Below are 18528 nucleotides of genomic sequence, written 5' to 3'. Positions count from 1 at the left end.
CAAGTTCCAGCACGGTATTTCAAATCATGCAGAGCTGACCCCAGGTTCTGGAGAAATGCCGCACAGAGCCCGGGTTCAACTAGGGACTCCCCAGCTGACCCCGGGCTCCGCGGGACATTTCAAAGCAGCAGCACAGCATGGAACCTGGGGTCAGTGGGGTCCTCCGCTGACCCAAGGCTCCAAGCTGGCATTTCTGCTTTGAAATGCACAAGAGCCCCCATTGGGGACTCTTGTACATTTCAAAGCTGACACACCCACTTGCAGCCCAGGGTCAGCCCATTGGCCCCAAGCTGCACACTGAGTTCTGCATTCTTCCTTTGAAATGTACAAGAGGGCTCTTGTTGGGGCTCTTGTACTTTCAAAGGAGGAATGCAGAAGTGCCTACTGACTAGTTTGATGGAATTTCCATCAACTACTTGACTAGTAAATTACTCGATATTTAACATCCTTATTACATTTCAAAGAAAAGGAACTAGAAGGCATCCCTGATGTGCTCCAATATGAATAGGAAAAATGTTTTACTACATTCTTTCTTTAGTTCCTCCCCCAGTCATATTGCTCTGGTGTAGAACCTCCTAAATACACAACAGTCTTATATTGGTATCTGCTCCTCTTCATTTAACCCTAAGTTTGTCTCAATTAGTAGACTCAAATACTACTATTAGACAATGGACAAAAGTCAGATATCAAAAATATTAATACACAAAAACCAGTAGGAGAACATTTTAACTTACCTGGGCACTCAATGGATTTAAAAAGTAGCTATTCTTCTACAAAGAAAGTACAAAATCCAACTAGAAAGACACTGAGGAATTGGCCTTCATATGCAAATCTTATACTATCTCTAGTGGCTTGAAAAAAGGCATGAACTGGATGGGGCATTATAAAACCTGCTTTCCTTACAATCAACACCCAACTGATACCGAAAGGTAAGTTTGGAACACTTTCAGCTCAGTCAATTAGCCTCATTAGCACTGGCACTAAAATTGGCAGGTAATTGCCCCCCCCCCCTTATTTTTCTGTTATAAATTGAAAGGGTCCTTCCTTTCCTCTCCACTTTGCTCATCTGAGGAAGTAGGTTTTGCCCATGAAAGCTCATGATTATTTTTATATATAAAGTCTCTAATGCGCTAAAGGACTACTTGTTACAGACTAACATGGCTACCCCTCTGGGACTTCTGATCTTAATGATTTTTAAGAATTCTGTGTTACTAGTTAATACATGGTAAATTGTTAAAACTGGAAGAACTATGGATCTTGTTTAATTTGTTTGGCCTTTCAATTGGAGTTGGATTCCGGACAATGCTCTGAGGCTTCTTTTCTTTCTGTTAGTGACACACACAAGGTGAAAGTTTCAAACCAGAACTTTTATCTGTTTTTACAGATCTGTTTCACTTGCCTAGCATGGATCCTAAAGATTCCCCAGAGAAAGTGTATAAGCCCGCGTGAATGCCTTCTACTCTCCTTTCCAGTGTCAGTAAATACTGTATTAATATTTTCAAAGAGAGCATGACTATTCCTAGTTGACTCAGATTTGTTTAGAATCTTAAAACTGTGCATATTTTTTATGCTTTTACTTAATGGCCATGTCTTTGATTTATTTATATAGCTATTTGCAGTAGGTCCCATTTTAGTGTGTTCACTAGCCTGAGTTGTTAGAAAGATGATAATGCATGTACGCTAAGGGTCGTGTTTATTTAATATGAAAATCAAATAAAATTAACACCTTAAGCAGTGCTCCTTATTAATTACCCCTTGGTTTAATGTATTGTCATCCATACCCATGGACTGCTTAAACTACATAAATTTAGGTTTTTGTTTGTACTGGGACACACTGCATATCCACATACAACCTCAATACTGGTGATTCACATAAAAAATGTCAACCAGCCCAAAAAAAAATTCAACTCCCCCCCTCAAAAAAAAGGTTCCCCACCACAAGACATTACTTATTTAAGTATGTCCAGAACAAGTGTACTGGGAGCATAACATCATACAAAAGGTGCATGAAACCACTTTCACTTCATATATAAATTTGTCTTCACCTCCCATCTCATACCAGTCACATGTTCATACTATGTGTTGAAATTTCTAGACCAATCTCCCTTCTCTGCATGCTACTCACACAAAGGTCATGTCTACGCTAATCAGAATATCACCACTGCTGCAATTAATCTTCTGGAGTTCAATTTAGTGAGTCTAGTTAAGAACCACTAAACTGAACTCAGTGGGTGGCCCCACCAGCGGCCAGCATTCCCATTTGCATGAAGAGTAAGAGGAAATCCAGAGCTAGGATACAGTAACTGCAAACATTAGCTCCAGTGACTGCAAACATTAGAAAAAAAATTAAATTCACAGGTTAATCATTTCACAAATATTGGGCCCTAATCCTGCAAAGCCATACACACATGCTTAGCTTTATGCACTTTGAGTAGTCCCATTGAGATGTAAGTAAAACTAAGTAGTTGTATAAACTTTGGCCCTTTTACCATTTCTGTTACTATAGTGCCTACGAGGCCTAGTCATGGGACAAAATACCAACTGGTATTGTCACGTTTCACAAAAAGCCCCATTTCCAAATTCTTGATTAAATAAATAGGATAGTATGGGCAGTCATTCCAATTGCTAAATAGGCACTTGATCTTTATGAGAGCTCACTATTTTCTATAACAATTTTTTTTTTTTGCGAACCAAAGTTCTGTAAATCAATCAATCTACAGGTCAGACTTGGAGCTAGCACGTACACAATGGAGATTTTAAACAATTGGTGATGAATATTTTCAGCAGTCCACCTGCAAACTGTACAAGGATAATGGCTGTTCAAAATTTAAGTCATGAACTCAAGTTAGGGAAAAAAAAGCTTCTGATCTCAAAATACATCTCAAAGCAGACAAAGAAATAAAGAAAAATGCAAAGGTAGTTAATATAACTAAAGGAGGAATATTAAGGTTTTAAAATTCTGCACTTTCAAATTTTTAGGTTTAAGAACCTATCTTAATTCTATTCTAACCTCAAGCACAGGGATCTGAGTTACTTCTATGTACGCTTAACTTCACTTTAACTAAAGTTTTTATTTGGGTATAATTATAAAAATTGAACCTACAGACAATACTAACACTTATATTTGCTTCTAGAATTGCTGGAAGGTGGATTAATTAGGAATGGAAAGCAGAGTCAGCATGCCTCTGACAGTTACATGGAATTTCCTAACTGTTTTTCAACGTAACTAAGAACTTAAGTATGTACCTAACGTTTGTTCGGGTGAACAGACCCAGTGAAATTTGACTTCAAACAAGTTCAGGGCTACTCCCATAAAGAACTCAGATGGTGGTTTTAGGCTTTGATCCTCACATAAGTCCATGACAAAACTCACATCAGACTTCAGTGTTATTAGAAAAAGGCTTAAATGCTTTTTGAATTCCACATATATGCATAACCTCAAATATAGGGATGTGAGAAGGCACTATAGATGTGAACAGGTAACTGGTTAGCCAGCAGCCTCCCATTCTCCCAGAGGGCTGGCAGCCGCTCTTCTGGCCAAGCCCCCCACCCATGGGATTCTGCTTAATCGGCTAACTGGTTAAATGTTACATTTCTTGATTGAACATGATTTTACATCGCTAATAGACACTATAATAAAACAAAGTAGTACTGAAATATTTGCATTCTGTATCCTCAGCCTGTATATACAGTGTAGTCATCTGGACATGACTATATGAAATATCTGGAGATCTGCTTTATATGCAGTTTACTGGGTCTCACATTCAGAGTAGTTGTAGTAGTAGTTCACTTTACATTTTATAACCATCATTTTATAATCAGACACATTCATCTATAGTTTAAACAACTGCATTTCAAAATAGTAAAAATAAAGTTATCTAGAACAGATTTTTCTTGAAAGTACAAAGTTGCAATGCTATTTCACTTATTTATCTGATTTTAAATGTTTTAGAGATTATAAAATATTCACAGCTATATTGTCATTATATCTTTACACAAAGATTAAACTATAGTTTAATACAGGAGATAATACACAATATCTGAAATATAGTATACCTATGGGATATAGCAGGTTTATGTCCATCTTTCAGACCTGGTATATCCTCATGAAGGTAAGCCAAACCTCTAGCCATAGTTTCAGCAATATGACACAGCTCATTCCATGAAACCACATTTGCCTTGAGAAAGTCAGTTAATGAACCCTATACAGCAGAGGGAAAAAAATTAAGTATTATTTTCCCTTAACAGATATTTTAAATGGTCAAGTGTAAAAAAATGTATCACATACACAATTACATATACAATAGAACTTCCAAGTTCCAAACTGGCCAGTCAACCACATGCTTCACTTGGAACGAGTAGTACGTAATCAGGCAGCAGCAGAGACAAAAAAATAGGTACAGTACCGTGTTAAACAGAAACTACTAAAAATAAAAGGAAACTGTTTTTATGCTTATTTCATTTAAATTAAGATAGAAAAATGCTGCATTTAACCTTTTCACTGTAAATTTTCAAAGTTGTATTAAATCAACGTTCAGTTGTAAACTTTTGAAATAACCGTGGTGTTTTGTTCAGTTACAAACAACCTCATTCCCTGTGGCTACGTCTACACTGGCCCCTTTTCCGAAAGGGGCATGCTAATTTTAAACTTCGTAATAGGGAAAGCCGCGGGGGATTTAAATATCCCCCGCGGGATTTAAATAAAGATGTCCGCCGCTTTTTTCCGGCTTGTAGAAAAGCCGAAAAAGAGTGTCTAAACTGGCCCAATCCTCCGGAATAAAGCCCTATGCAAAGCCTCGGGGAAAGCCGGCGGCGGGACAGCCCAGGCGTGCCTGGGCTGCCCGAGCCCCTCCGCGGCTTTGCTCCGCGGCTTCCTGGTCTGCAGACCAGGGAGACGCAGAGCAGCTTTTCTCGCCCCGGAGTACACGGGCGGCGGGACCACAAGGTCCCGCAGTCCGTGTCCTCTGGGGCGAGAAAAGCCACGTTCGTAACTGCGGATATGACATAAGTCGGATCCACGTAAGTCGGGGACTGCCTGTACACATTTAGAAAAATGTTATCACTTCCAATTCAACTGGTCATCTCTCAACACAGAATGTATCTATACTTACATGATATATCTATAGTTCACACAATAACTAAACAATTTAATAAAATTAAAGAGACGTCTGATTTGCCACCAACCCTCATTTATTTCAGGATTAAATAAATGGGGAGTCAAATGTGAATATTTTAAACAAAAAAGACTAGACACAAAGGAAGACAGTTTATGGTAGATATTAAGAAACCATTCCGCAAAAGAACAAAGAGAAAATTAGATATCTAGTCAAACACACTGTTGGAGATAAATGCTGCGATTTCTTTTCTTTCAAAACAGGATTGATCAGTTTTTCTGGGGCTAAAAGTCAAGAGTTTTGTGGCTCCACCTCAGCCATGTTTAACTATGTATGTACTTTTATGTAGACATTGCTCTGGTATTCAGAGCCTTTATTTTGGAGTTAAGGGAAGTATGAGAGAAATTATTTCTTTATCTTTTCTTGTATTACGGACTACCACTCTAGTCAACTATAAACAATTAAAATATTTCCAGATACTACTCTTACTGCTGAATCCCCTATGACAACTTCTTGGGGTTTAAATATCATTTTTTTAAATTCAGGTAAGAGTCAGTCTCTCTCACTTATTGCTGTGGGTAAAAACTCACACAAAAAAAGGGAAATGCATCAGTATATTAGGTGCTGTCAGCCTTTCAGCCTTACATCTTCTCAGTTTTTTTCTTGCAAGCAACTCCAACATAGAGGCAGGAGGACAGGTAATTGAATGGATATGAGCAATACATCTCAAAGAGCAACAGTTATGAAAGGTAGGTAACCATTTTTTCTTCAAGTGCTTGTTCATGTTGATTCCATTCTAAGTGACTCACAAGCAGTACCCATGAAGATGGGCATGGATTTCATAGTCGTTTGGCTTGCAGCACTGCTCTGACAGTCAGTCAATTCGCAGTGGCGATGCCTCAGTGAGAGGCTAAATTCCCTCTCTGTGCAGGAGGTATCTACTTCTGGTGACAACAGCTGCCAAACACACATGTTGAGAACACTACTAACACCTGCCTCTGGATATCGGCAATTTGAATAGGGGGTCCAGCGCTGGGGGCCCTTACCATAACAGAGAATGTATAGGGATAGAGGGTGAATGGAGCTGGTGGTTCAGTAACTAGCACCTCAACCTAAGTGAAGGGTGGGCCTGCAGGTCAGATCCGGCCTGCCACAATCCAGCTGGAACCTCGGGCATTCTCCCTGTCTGAGCAGTGTGGGGAGCTGAGGTAAAGCGCTTGGCTGCTGGGGCCAAGATGTGTGTCTTTAACACAGCATCCCCCTTGGATGGGGGCAATGGAAAACAGGCCAATGGGAACTGCAAGGGCAATGTCTGCTGACACATGTAGCACAGGGAGACCTGCTGCTTCCCTCCCTCCAATGCACTGCACAGACACACACTCTCGCCCCAGCAGCCAGCCACTTTGAGTGGCATGCAGGGCTGCAGGAGCCAGGGAGTCTGCTTGAGGGTCCCAACAGATTGCCAGGCAGGGGGCCACCTACAGAAAGTGCCTCCTGGCAGAGTCTGCAACTGGTCTCCCATCCCATCCCATCCCCAGGTCAAAACCTCCTCCTGCACCCAAACCATCTGCACCTCCTCCTGCACTCCTCTCCCAGGTGGGAATTCCCTCCTGCATCCAATCTCTCTGCCAGACCCCACATCCCCCCCTGCACCACAAACTCTTACCCCAAGCTCCCTTCTGCACCCCACCTCTGTCCCAGACTATGGATGCTAAATTTAGATTAATCGAATAGTCAATGGAAATCCCATCGACTATTGGATTAATTAGTCGATAAGGCACCTCTGTCTTTGAACTGCAGGTCTCTTGCTACAATTCAAAATCTGAAGACCCGCTGGGACTCTTGTACATAAAAAAAAAAAAGCAGATTCGCAGCAGAACCAGTGTGAGCAGAGACTGCTTCATTCCCTGCTTGAGCCTTTTCCCGCTCTGCCTTTACCTCCCCTGCCCCCCGCAGAGACAGTGCTGGGGGTAACCGACTTTTAAGCCAGCTCCCCACAGCACCGGCTCCTGCTTCCCTGATAGAAGCAGCAAGGGGGAGGGGAAGCAACAAGTCGCATCACTAATCAACTAGTCACTTCCATCCCTATCACAGACCCCGCACCATTTCTGTTCAGATGACAGAAGAGTGCAGCCCATGACCACTCTCCAAATTCTTCAAGTGGGCCCTACATCAAAAATTATTGCCCACACCTGTCCTACGTGATCCACTTTGAGTTCCACATAATATGCATAAATAAATTTAATAGGTAGGTATCAAAAATGTGAGGTAGCTGCCTTGTTTTAAACTCTGCAGTAACCAAAGCAAAATCTAGTATCAAAAGCTACATTTAAACTAATGGTTGTCTGCTCTAGGACTGAAGTGTGCTATCTGTCAATCTATAAATACTGACTATGACACAAGATAAACCAATTTTCACATTTACATTATGTAGAATCTTTATACAGTGAGTAATTATTTTTACAAAACTGATACCAGGAAATAACCTTCCTAACGTCACATAGGTCAAAGCAAAACACTTTCTTTTCCTTTGGCTCAGGGGCTGGGCAAAATATGGCTGGCGGGCTGGATAAGGATCGTGACCCAGTGGGGAGTCTCAGGCAGGGAGCCTGCCTGCCTTCACCCCTGTACACGTCTCAGAAAAGCATCTGTGCAGTCATTTGTTTGAATGGCTGCAAGCCTGAGAGGTGGTAGGAGAGGCTTCACGTGCTGCCTCTACCTCCAGCACAACCCCAACTGGTTGGCAATCGTAGAATATAACACTGATAAAACTATATTTGTGTGTTGTTTGGGGAAAAACAAACAAAAACAAACAAACAGTATCTTCCTCTGGCAAGGATCAATAATAATGTCCTTTTCCAGGTCCTCTACTAGGACAAAAACTGTTTTGTTTTTGTTTGTTTTGGATGGTAGAGGGGAGGAAGGTGGCAAGAGGAGAACAACAATCTCTGAAGCTACAAAAACAGAGGAAACTTTGGTGGGTACATGAAATTACTTTCCATTTTTTAAAAAAAATTAGATGGAATTCCAAATGACAGCCTCTCTTTCTTTAAGCTTGTCAATAGACTATAGGATTTTAATAAAATTATAATGCAACTAAATAGATAAAAATAACAAATGTTATTCACTGTCAAATCTGACCATACCTTTTCATGAAATGCTGTAATTAACCATAAATCTACATCAATGCTGGTGCCTCGTTTCTCTGCACCAATGAACTGTAAGATATTTTCATGCTTCATTCCAGGCAAGCTGTAAATTTCATACTCATTTTGCCATGACTGTTTGTCCTTAAACACAGACAAATGTTAAGTTAGTACACTTACTATTTCTGATAAAAATTCTCATCTATTGGTCACAAGTTTGCTGCTGTAATTCATTGTGCATAGTTAACTGACCTTCTAAAATAAGAAGAGATTAAAATCTGTTTTGACCTGTTACAGATTTGAGTCAAATGGAAAGGCAGACACACTCCAAAACATTGATATTGACAGATTGGATTACATGTTATAAGCGTTTGCTTACCTGAATTTTAGATAATTTAAAGCTTGCACTATACAATTCCAGCAAAACAAGAAAATGTGTATAAAATTACAGGAAAAATCTCTATGTACCTATTTAAAGTTCCAAGGAAACTATGTATCTGGTAGTCTCCGATGGAAATCTGTCTATTGCAACAATATTGTACAGTGTGGCGCCAACCTAAATCTCCATAGATACCTAGCACTGGAATAGCAGAGAAAGTAGAGGTCAGGTCTGAGGCACTGTCAGCTTAGTGAAGTGTTTGCATATTGCCCACAAAATACAACACTTGGTTCTTGTCAATGCTAACAATATTAACCACACAAACATTGAAAAACATCTAAAAAATTATGTTCAAAAGAATAGGAACAAGTTTTTGGTTCATTTTTTTTTTCATTGAGTTAAAGCTCCAGGTGTACAAAATTTTATTTTCAAGTGAGAAATTGCTACTAGAGAAAGATGATCCCTATAAGTGTGTTTTTATCAGCAATTAAATATGGATCTTCCCATTATAAAATAGAAGTACAGCTCACCCCTTATTAACCAGGGAACTGGTTTTATGTACTGTAACACTCAGATTAATGTAATTAAATGTGCTTTTAGATCCTTACAGTGAATCTGTATTTAACTGGACTCCAAAGCTGCAAGGCTAAATACAGCTGATGGTTAAACATTTCCTGTACAGGTTGAACCTTTCTAGTCCAGCACTCTCTAGTCTGGCAACAACTGTGGACCAGCAAGATTTTAGTTAGTAAAAGGTCCACTGATCATGGACATGGCCAAGTTTCCCACAGTCCCATGAAGTTTGTTTACAGCCACCAATCCTGACTCTCATTGTTCTGAGCTGTTATTTAGCTAATTCACCCCAAAATGTCTTCTACTAGCCCAGTAAGCAGTGGAAGTGTTGGTAATTCTGCTAGACAATATGACCTCCCAGGATTTGGCAAATTCTCTGGTTCAATACCAGGCAGGCTGCAAGGGTGCTGGAGTAGAGAGGTTCAACCTGTACTGCAGTATACTTCACTTAATGGAGACATACCTACCTCAAACAGCCACTTTACTGGGATCTCTTTCTGGATGTATTTTAACAATTGCCATTCATTGTGACTGCCACTTAATTCAGACAAGATTAGCAAAAATTATTCGTAAGAGACAAACATTTTTTCCGTACCCAACAGTATTACTAAAACCAGTGGGAGAATGAACAGCAAGTATAATGGGACTAGTAGAGTGCTTAAAATTATTCATGCTGAAGAGTTTGCAGGAATGGAATATCTGTCTTTTGAGTTAAAAATTAAGAAACTCAAATTTCCTCAATGTTGATTTAGAGCAGAGCTACTCAACACGTGGCCCACGCTCTGTTTGTTTGCGGCCCACGGTGTAGCTTGGGTTTACACAGGGCTCAGCACGCGCCCTGCGGGTGAGAGCCAAAACAAAAAACTAATCAATATAATGATCTTCTGTTGATATGCATTTTAGTAGTTAAATTCCTGGACCGTCATTGCTCATTAAAAGTGCTGTCATGTGTGGGGAAATCGGGTAAATATTGCATTTTATTAATATCAGCAGAACTGGCTTAAATGGGGCATGCACGTTGTGTAATCTTTCCTTAATCTTTGTTTTCATGCCCATCAGTGAAAAAGAAGCTATTTGCATCTATTTGAATATATATGCAACCACACTTAAGTTATGGCTCTCAGCATGTGCTGGTGAGTATCATTGTGACCCCCGGGGCTTCCAAAGTTGAGAAGTCCTGATTTAGAGCATGTATTTTGCATTTAACAACTTATTTTTACTTCAACTAAAAGATATGTGGTCATCTGGCCCTGTTATTTTATATTACCATAGGACGATAAGAACTTTTACATACCTGGATTGGGAATATTTTGACAGCAACATACTCATTTAGTAACTGTGCTTTCCATACACAACCAAATCTTCCTCTAGCTTTGATCTCTAACAACTGCAGAGGCTTCAGACCCATCAAGGGTGAAGGTGGTGGCAGGCTCGGGTCCTGAAAACAGATAAAAGTATCACTGAATTTTAGCTATTCTTTGTGAGATGTAGGACTACAAAATTAGGAATATAAAGAATTATACTGAAAACCATGTGTTTTTTGGAAGGATTTGAGAACAATCTTTGACGCTTCTTTACAGGAAGGGAACTGAAGTCTGTCAGATATACTGAGAATTAATACACAAATAAAAACCTAACAATTTCTAATATTTATTCTTCTGAGATATCAAGGCAGAGCAAAAACAGAAGAGAATGAAAAATCAAGTTTTAATTCTGATAGACTGTCAAGCAGGGATGTAAAATTTTTAAAAATCACTAATGGCGTAATCAACTGAAATTCAATTGGTTACACAGTTTAATGCTTTGCAAGCCGCTGGCCCAGCAGGCTCCCAGACCCATGGGCTCTCCATGGTGGCTAGGAATTTAACTGAAAGTTATCCAGTAAGTCAATGCTTATTGGTTAATTGGTTAAACTGTTATGTCCCCAATGTCAATTATTTTTACAATAGCAGTGAACAAGTTCAGCAGAGAACATGTGTGTTTATGTAAACATGCTAGGGATGTCAGAGGCAGCAGGACGGGGGGAGGAGAGGTGGTTCTGTGGGACATGGTGCACATGGGGAGCAGGCTTCAAAGCTGACTCCTCATGCATGCCAGCTCCCATATGCCTCCCCATGCTGCTGCTTCTCAGAGGTAGCAGCATGGGTAGGAGGACCTGCATGTAACCATGCATGTTAACTCATTGGTTAACTACAAAAACAGTTATACTTTCACATCCTTAGTGTGCGTGTACAATGCAAAATGACAAAACGTATTTATATCACCAATTATAGGATGACTGAAGAATACTGACTGAATATTTTTCTTGCCTGCTTACCCTATATAGTCTACATACCCATAAAGCAGACCAAGGTTTGATAATCATACCATTTCTCTCTCTCTCTCTCAAAGGTAGCAAAAAGTTGCAGAAAGTTTTGTTTAGAAAAGAGGCAATGTCTCACGTCACACACAAGTTTATTTTTTTCCCAAATGAACAAACAGTACTAGTGAGCTCCAAAGGGACTCCAAACCAGTCCTTTCAAAATACAACTGAAGCGGAGAGGCAGAACTCTAAGAAGAGAATGAGACAGTGTCTATGGAATCAGCAAATTACTCTGAACAACTGCAATTTCTGGGAAACGTTATTACAGTTACTGTAAATTGTTCAAGTCCTTACATATTTTATTATATATGTATTCAATTTACATGTACCTTCTTCAACTGAAATACAGGTTGAACCTCTCTGGTCCAGGACACATTGATCCTATAACACCTAACTGGCTATTGTCTGGGAGCCCAGCAAGTGGCAGCTATCCACTGGGGCCAGGAGTGTAGCTCAGCCAGCCTTGCAGCCCTGGGACGGGAGCACAGACATAGGTGGCCACGAGCAGGGCATTAGCTAGAAGGAGAGCCAGCATTCCTAGGAGAGCCCTGACCTCTCATGGTCCAGCAAAGTCCTTTGTCCAGGACCCATCAGATCCCAAGGGTGCTGGACCAGGGATACAGCCCCCGAGGCTCACGGCCCTCCTTGCTGTTTCAGTGAGCATTTGGAGGTTTGGGGTTTGTTTTGTTTTGGGGTTTTTTGGGCTTCTCACTTGTGTATAGCCCCCAACTGATTTTTCTGTGGGTCAGTGGTAATGGCAAGCGCTTTGGGATATTTGTTTTTATTTTTCTTCCCAATATACTGTGTTTATGTAAATCATAATCCTTTTCTGAAAATAATCTAATTCTTCAGGCCAAGGACAGTTTTCTGTAGTCAAATTTGGGGGCTATTCTTAACTGTACACATATACCATTCACTGTAAAGTTTCATAGAATACGAGGACTGGAAGGGACCTCGAGAGGTCATAGAGTCCAGTCCCCTGCCAGGACCAAATACTGTCTAGACCATCCCTGACAGACATTTATTTAACCTACTCTTAAATATCTCCACAGATGGTGAATCCACAACCTCCCTGGGCAATTTATTCCAGTGTTTAACTACCCTGACAGTTAGGAACTTTTTCCTAATGTCCAACCTAAACCTCCCTTGCTGCAGTTTAAGCCCATTGCTTCTTGTTCTATCCTCAGAGGCCAATATGAACAAGTTTTCTCCTCTTCCTCATGACACCCTTTTAGATACCTGAAAACGGCTATCATGTCCCCCCTCAGTCTTCTCTTTTCTAAACTAAACAAACCCAATTCTTTCAGCCTTCCTTCATAGATCATGTTCTCTAGACCTTGAATCATTCTTGCTGCTCTTCTCTGGACCCTCTCCAATTTCTCCACATCTTTCTTGAAATGCGGTGCCCAGAACTGGACACAATACTCCAACTGAGGCCTAACCAGAGCAGAGTAGAGAGGAAGAATAACTTCTCATGTCTTGCTCACAACACACCTGTTAATGCATCCCAGAATCATGTTTGCTTTTTTTGCAACAGCATCACACTGCTGACTATAATCCCTAGATTCCTTTCTGCCGTACTTCTTCCTAGACAGTCGCTTCTCATTCTGTATGTGTGAAACTGGAACTGATTGTTCCTTCCTACGTGGAGCACTTTACATTTGTCTTTATTAAACTTCATCCTGTTTACCTCAGACCATTTCTCCAATTTGTCCAAATCATTTTGAATTATGACCCTATCCTCCAGAGCAGTCACAACCCGTCCCAGCTTGGTATCATCTGCAAACTTAATAAGCATACTTTCTTTGCCAATATCTAAATCGTTGATGAAGATATTGAACAGAGCCAGTCCCAAAACAGACCCCTGCAGAACCGCACTAGTTATACCTTTCCAGCAGGATTGTGAACCATTAATAACTACTCTCTGAGTACGGCTATCCAGCCAGTTATGCACCTGTGTCTGACAGTATTGATTATTAATTTTAGTTCCCCCCTCCCCCTGCCCAACTGATCATATAGATAAGTTTCAATACTCTAAATACTGATGGAGAGAAGGAGTTTGTATCTGTTTTTAAGGAACACATTTGATTCCTAATGCATATTACTGCACTCCTGGGTAAGAAATATGTTCATTTACATGTTTGGACATTACAATGAAGGATGATTAAAAAATACCCTTAGATAGATGTTACAACTACAACTGTAGTTTCAGATTCGGAAAATATGGATCTTTAAATCTGATCACTCTGAGAATAAATACAAATGTTTTTGCCTCCATTTTAAATACTTTTGAGCAGAATTTAAAAATAATCAAATCTACTCTTCACAGAAGAAAACTACATAAGAACAGAGTTCAGTTAGCCACTTTAATACATCACTAGGTCCTAGTTTAAACAAAACGTATTTTTCAATTCATTTCATACAAGTATTGTACAATATATTTATTGTGAAAGTATGACTTACCAACTTGAGCATTTTTTTTTTACATGACTGCGCTAAAAAAACAAAACTATGTAAAAGTCTACAAGTCTACTCAGTCCTAATTCTTGTTCGGCCAATCACTAAGACAAACAAATTTGTTTACATTTAAAGGAGATAATACTCTTTACACTTGTTTAAATGAAACAATACTATTTCTTTTATCTATCTTGCACAGTACAGATACTAGTAATGAAAGTAATAGAAAATGAGCACTGTACACTTTGCTCTGTGTCTGGGGTGAGCAAAATATGGCCCACCAAGTCACCAGATCCAGCCCATGGGAGCCTCTCCCAGGATCTCTCACTGCCCTGCCTTGCACTGCTCAGAGCAGCAATCCGAACTCTGCAAGCCAAGTAGGATGGGGAGGAGAGACTTTGCATGCTGACACCACCCTCAGCAAAACTTGTAGCTCCTATTGGCCAGTTTCCAGCCAATGGGAGCCGCCTGTTTGAAGGACAGGTAATGTGCAAAACACCCCTTCCCCTTCTGGGCTCACAGTGTTCAGAGCCACATATGGGCCCTACAGCTGGTGCAGGGTCCATATAAGGCAGAGACCCTGACTGAGGAATCAGCTGGGAGATGCCCAGATAAGTGCCTCCCAGCTAGAGCCTGCCTCTAGCACCCCAGCCCCTCCTTCACCTCTACCCTATGTAAACCAGACCTTCTGCACACCTGCTCCTACACCTATACCCCCTCCCAGATTCTGCACCCTCATCTTCACTGCTCTTCCAGGTCACAACCCCCTCCCAGACTCTGCAACTCCTCCCCCCCGCATCCCAATTCCCTACCCCAAGCTTCTTTCTGCACCCAATCTCTATTCCAGATCTCACATTAGTATCATGGAAGAGTGCAGTCCTTGATCACTTTCCAAACTCTTGGAATGGCCCTTCATCAAAAACTATTGACTGCCTCATTCTGTGTTATTGGAATCAGTACATTTTAAAATACTGAAAAATCCACAAATATTAATAATAAATTTACATTTGTATTATTGTTTAACAGTGCAATTAAAACTGCAATTAATTGTGAGTATTTTATTAATCTCATGGTCAATCATGATCTTTTTTTTAAATCATCTGACAGCCCAAACAAACCTAAATCCCTTTTTCAAAAGCACTTAAAGCATGTAAATATTACTCATGTAAGAATCTGAACCTTTAAACAAACATGGGAATGAGAGATGCTTAAAACAAAAGTAACTTAAAAACATTTTCTAGGTAACATACACAATGAAACAACGTTCCATTGATACATATGCTGACACAAATTAATGTGATTTCACTCCTATAATGGCTTCCATACAACTTCAAAACACTTTTTACAAAAATTCTTTAAAGAAATCATCTCAGTTTTGCTGTTGTAAAAATTAGGGATGTAAATGATTACCAGGTTAACCAGGACTAACGGGGCCAGTGGCAGGAATCTGGACAGGTCAGTGAGCGGGGCCGCAGCGGAACCAGGCAGCAGCCTTGGCAGCTCCAGCTTTGTGCCCTGAGCAGGGGAGACCCAGGGGAGACCCCTGCCTGGCCATGCAGCAGCTGCAGTCCCAACCCCACTGCACCCTGGGTGGGGGCAGGCAGGATCCTTGCTCAGCCTCATGGAACAGCAACTCCAGCCCTAGCCACCCCAGGCCTGTGCCTGGGCAGGGACAGGCATGACCCAAGCTGGGCAGCCCGCTCTACGGGATCACAGTTAATCAGTTAAACATTTTGTTTAACCAGTTAACTCTTTAACCGCTATTATATCCCCAACAGAAGTTAAGGCAGAGGGGGTTAAGGCCATTTTGTTCCAAAATGGGGGCCTAAAATTACTATAAATCCAAATATTCTTATCAATATAACAGGCTTACCTTAAGTGTTCTGAGCAACCATCTCCCAAATCTTACAGGTATTTAAGACTCTCTGAATTTGCTCAGTACCACCACTGTAGGCGAGGGTGGTTCAAAACTTTACATTTACTGAGAGTGATTAAAAACAATTCAAGTGTAATACCTGACTTCCTAACAGACAAAACAATTACATTCTACAAACTTCATGTTTTCATCAAGTACACAGACAGTTGAATGTATTCTCATCACTGTTGGTGAGACACATGAGCCACTTTAATCCAGAAGTATCAGGAAACAGGCTATCCCAGATTATGTAATTTTCTGGAAAATGGGTGTTTGTCATAATGCAGTGTAAACAGTCAATTACTAAATTTTAGTATGTACAAGCCACGTATTGTACATGTACAAATTGTCATAAGATAAATCCTTAATGCAGTGTATTGAAACTATTACTGGGAGTGGGAGTGCAGAATTAATGAGGAAGGGAGGATGCAGGAGGGCACTGGGAACGCAGGGTCTTGGAGGGAGAAAGGATGCATGAGTGAAATAGGGTTGCAGGATCCGGGCACGAGGAGGATGGGGTGGGGCACTTACCTGACATCCTGCTAGGGATGTAAGCGAATAGTTAAGTGGCCAACTACTCGCATTTCTCCCCCTCTTGCTGTCTCTGATACAGAGGCAGCAAGAGGAATGGGAGAGCAAGAGCCTGCGCTAGCAGGAGCTGACTTAAAAGCCAGTTACCCAGAACTGTCTCCGTGATGCTGCCTACTCCTACCCCTGCACTGCTGCCTCTCTCAGAGGCAACAGCACGGGGAAGGGAGGCAGGGGGAGACTGCCACAAAGGCTGGTCACAGGCAGAGGCTGCTCCACATTCCATAGCAGCAGCCGCCCCTGTCCACAGGATGCAGAGCAGCCTCTTTCTGTGTCAAGACTGGGCCTGCCGTGGGCAGAGGCTGCTTCACAGCAGCAACCTCCCCTGGTCTCCATCCCCGTGCTGTTGCCATGAATTCAAGGGGCGGGGGGGGAGAGGCAACATCACAGAGACGGTGATGGGGCAAACTGACTTTAACGCTAGCTCCCCCCAATATCAGCTCCTGCTAAGGTTGCCAGGTGTCTCGTTTTGAACTGGACAGTCCAGTATTTGAGCTCTCTGTTTGGGAAACAAATTGAAAAAAATATAAATGTCCGGTATTTTCTAAATAAGATGTAAAGTAGGTTGTGATGTAATGTCAAGTGTGTCCGGTATTTCTGTTGAAACCATCTAGCAACCCTAGCTCCTGCTGCCCCCCCTTGCTGCCTCGAACATAGTCTTCTCCAGCAGCAGCCCCTGTCTGCAGGGGGTCCCAGCAAGGAGCTGCTAGACCCTGCACGAGTTGGGACTGAGCAAACCTGGCTCAGTCTTGGCTTGCACTGAGTCCGGGACCTACCCCCACTGCAGCTTTGCAGTTTAAACATAGGAAGACCCAGGCTGCCTCCCCACCCAGCTCTTAGTGCATTTAAACTGCAGCACCGCTGTGGGGAGGAGCAGGGGGGCCTGAAACTGGTCTGAGCCAGGACTGAGGCTTCCTCCCTTATTGACTAATCATGTGGTGGACAGAAATTCTATTGATTACACAATTAGTTAATTATTTGCTTCCTAACATCCTTACACCCTGGTCCTAGGAACATACACATCTCTGTGCCTCCTGCCACTCCCAGGCATGACCTTCCACTGCTTCAACTGGCCACACCAGCACTTTACTAGGCTTCCATTCCCCCACCCAGAAAGGAGGAGGAGGAGCAGCAGCTCACAGAGCCACTTCCTCCTCCCTCTGCCAGGCAGACCCTACAGGCCAAATCTGGCCTGCAGCTTCCCTGGGCTTCCTCCCCCACCCCCACCCCACACACACAGCAGTAGGCTGCTGGTGATCCAGACATAAAACGGTACAAAACACAGGTTTTCCTGGATCACAGACATGCGGATTAAGGAAGTTTAAGTATATTTACATTATCAAAGTATATAGAGCATAGTTCTTGCACAACCAACTAATTAATTTTCTAATGAAGTGTTTTCTTGTTTTCACAGTGGAACAACATGCATTTCTTCTATAGGGCAGAAACTGAATTTTCTGTGCCAACTATTTCTGTAATTTTAAAAAACTGTTTCATATTGAAACAAAAAAAACTAAGTTTCCTATACAACGAAATTCTGATGTGTTTCATTTTGGGAAAAACTGAGAATTTTTATTGCAATTTAGAATTTTATTTGGGTGTATAAAAAAGAACACACAAAAGAAAAGTAATTTTGAGTAAAAAAAAAAAAATCCACAACATTCCTTCCTGAAAAGTTCAAAATGTCTTACTGAAACACTCAGTTTCATTTTCCCAGAAGCAAAATTTTATCAAGATCCACATTTCCACAAAGTGTTTCACTTTTTGAAAAGTCAACTTTTTCCAAATAGACAACTAGTCCATTGGAAGAGCCCCAATTAATTCTACTTTATGCAAACCATTTGGGTACTACAGGTATAATTCTAAATACAGGCAACCCCTGCATATAAGACCGAATTGGTTCTTGAAGAAGCATGGTAAGTCAAGCTGTCAAGTCAAACCCTTATTTCCCATAAGCGCAATGTTATAAATGGGAGTTTCATTCCTGGCTCGCT

At 41.2% G+C, this 18528-nt stretch overlaps 2 protein-coding genes across 4 annotated transcripts in view; one reads left to right on the top strand and one right to left on the bottom strand.

Moving 5' to 3' along the window:
• The window catches only part of ORC4 (origin recognition complex subunit 4), a 77434-nt gene extending 73372 nt beyond the window's left edge, over positions 1–4062 (top strand). Inside the window, exon 17 of the transcript XR_012905160.1 lies at positions 1385–4062. The gene's annotated coding sequence lies outside the window, so the exon portion shown is untranslated. The remainder of the gene's footprint in view (positions 1–1384) is intronic.
• Positions 1–18528, bottom strand: part of ACVR2A (activin A receptor type 2A) — a 134601-nt gene that overhangs the window by 12752 nt on the left and 103321 nt on the right. For all 3 annotated transcript variants that reach the window (XM_006135677.4, XM_075933331.1, XM_075933332.1), the window contains exons 5-7: positions 10507–10650; positions 8261–8404; positions 4057–4202 (exon numbers count right to left, since the gene is read on the bottom strand). In XM_006135677.4, coding sequence (XP_006135739.1) covers positions 4057–4202; positions 8261–8404; positions 10507–10650 — 434 coding nt within the window. The remainder of the gene's footprint in view (positions 1–4056; positions 4203–8260; positions 8405–10506; positions 10651–18528) is intronic.

This window comes from Pelodiscus sinensis, chromosome 7, assembly GCF_049634645.1.
Source record: "Pelodiscus sinensis isolate JC-2024 chromosome 7, ASM4963464v1, whole genome shotgun sequence".
Taxonomy (NCBI): Eukaryota; Metazoa; Chordata; order Testudines; family Trionychidae; genus Pelodiscus; species Pelodiscus sinensis.
Note: the sequence above shows the minus strand (reverse complement) of the source record. Positions and strands in the feature narration are given on the sequence as shown.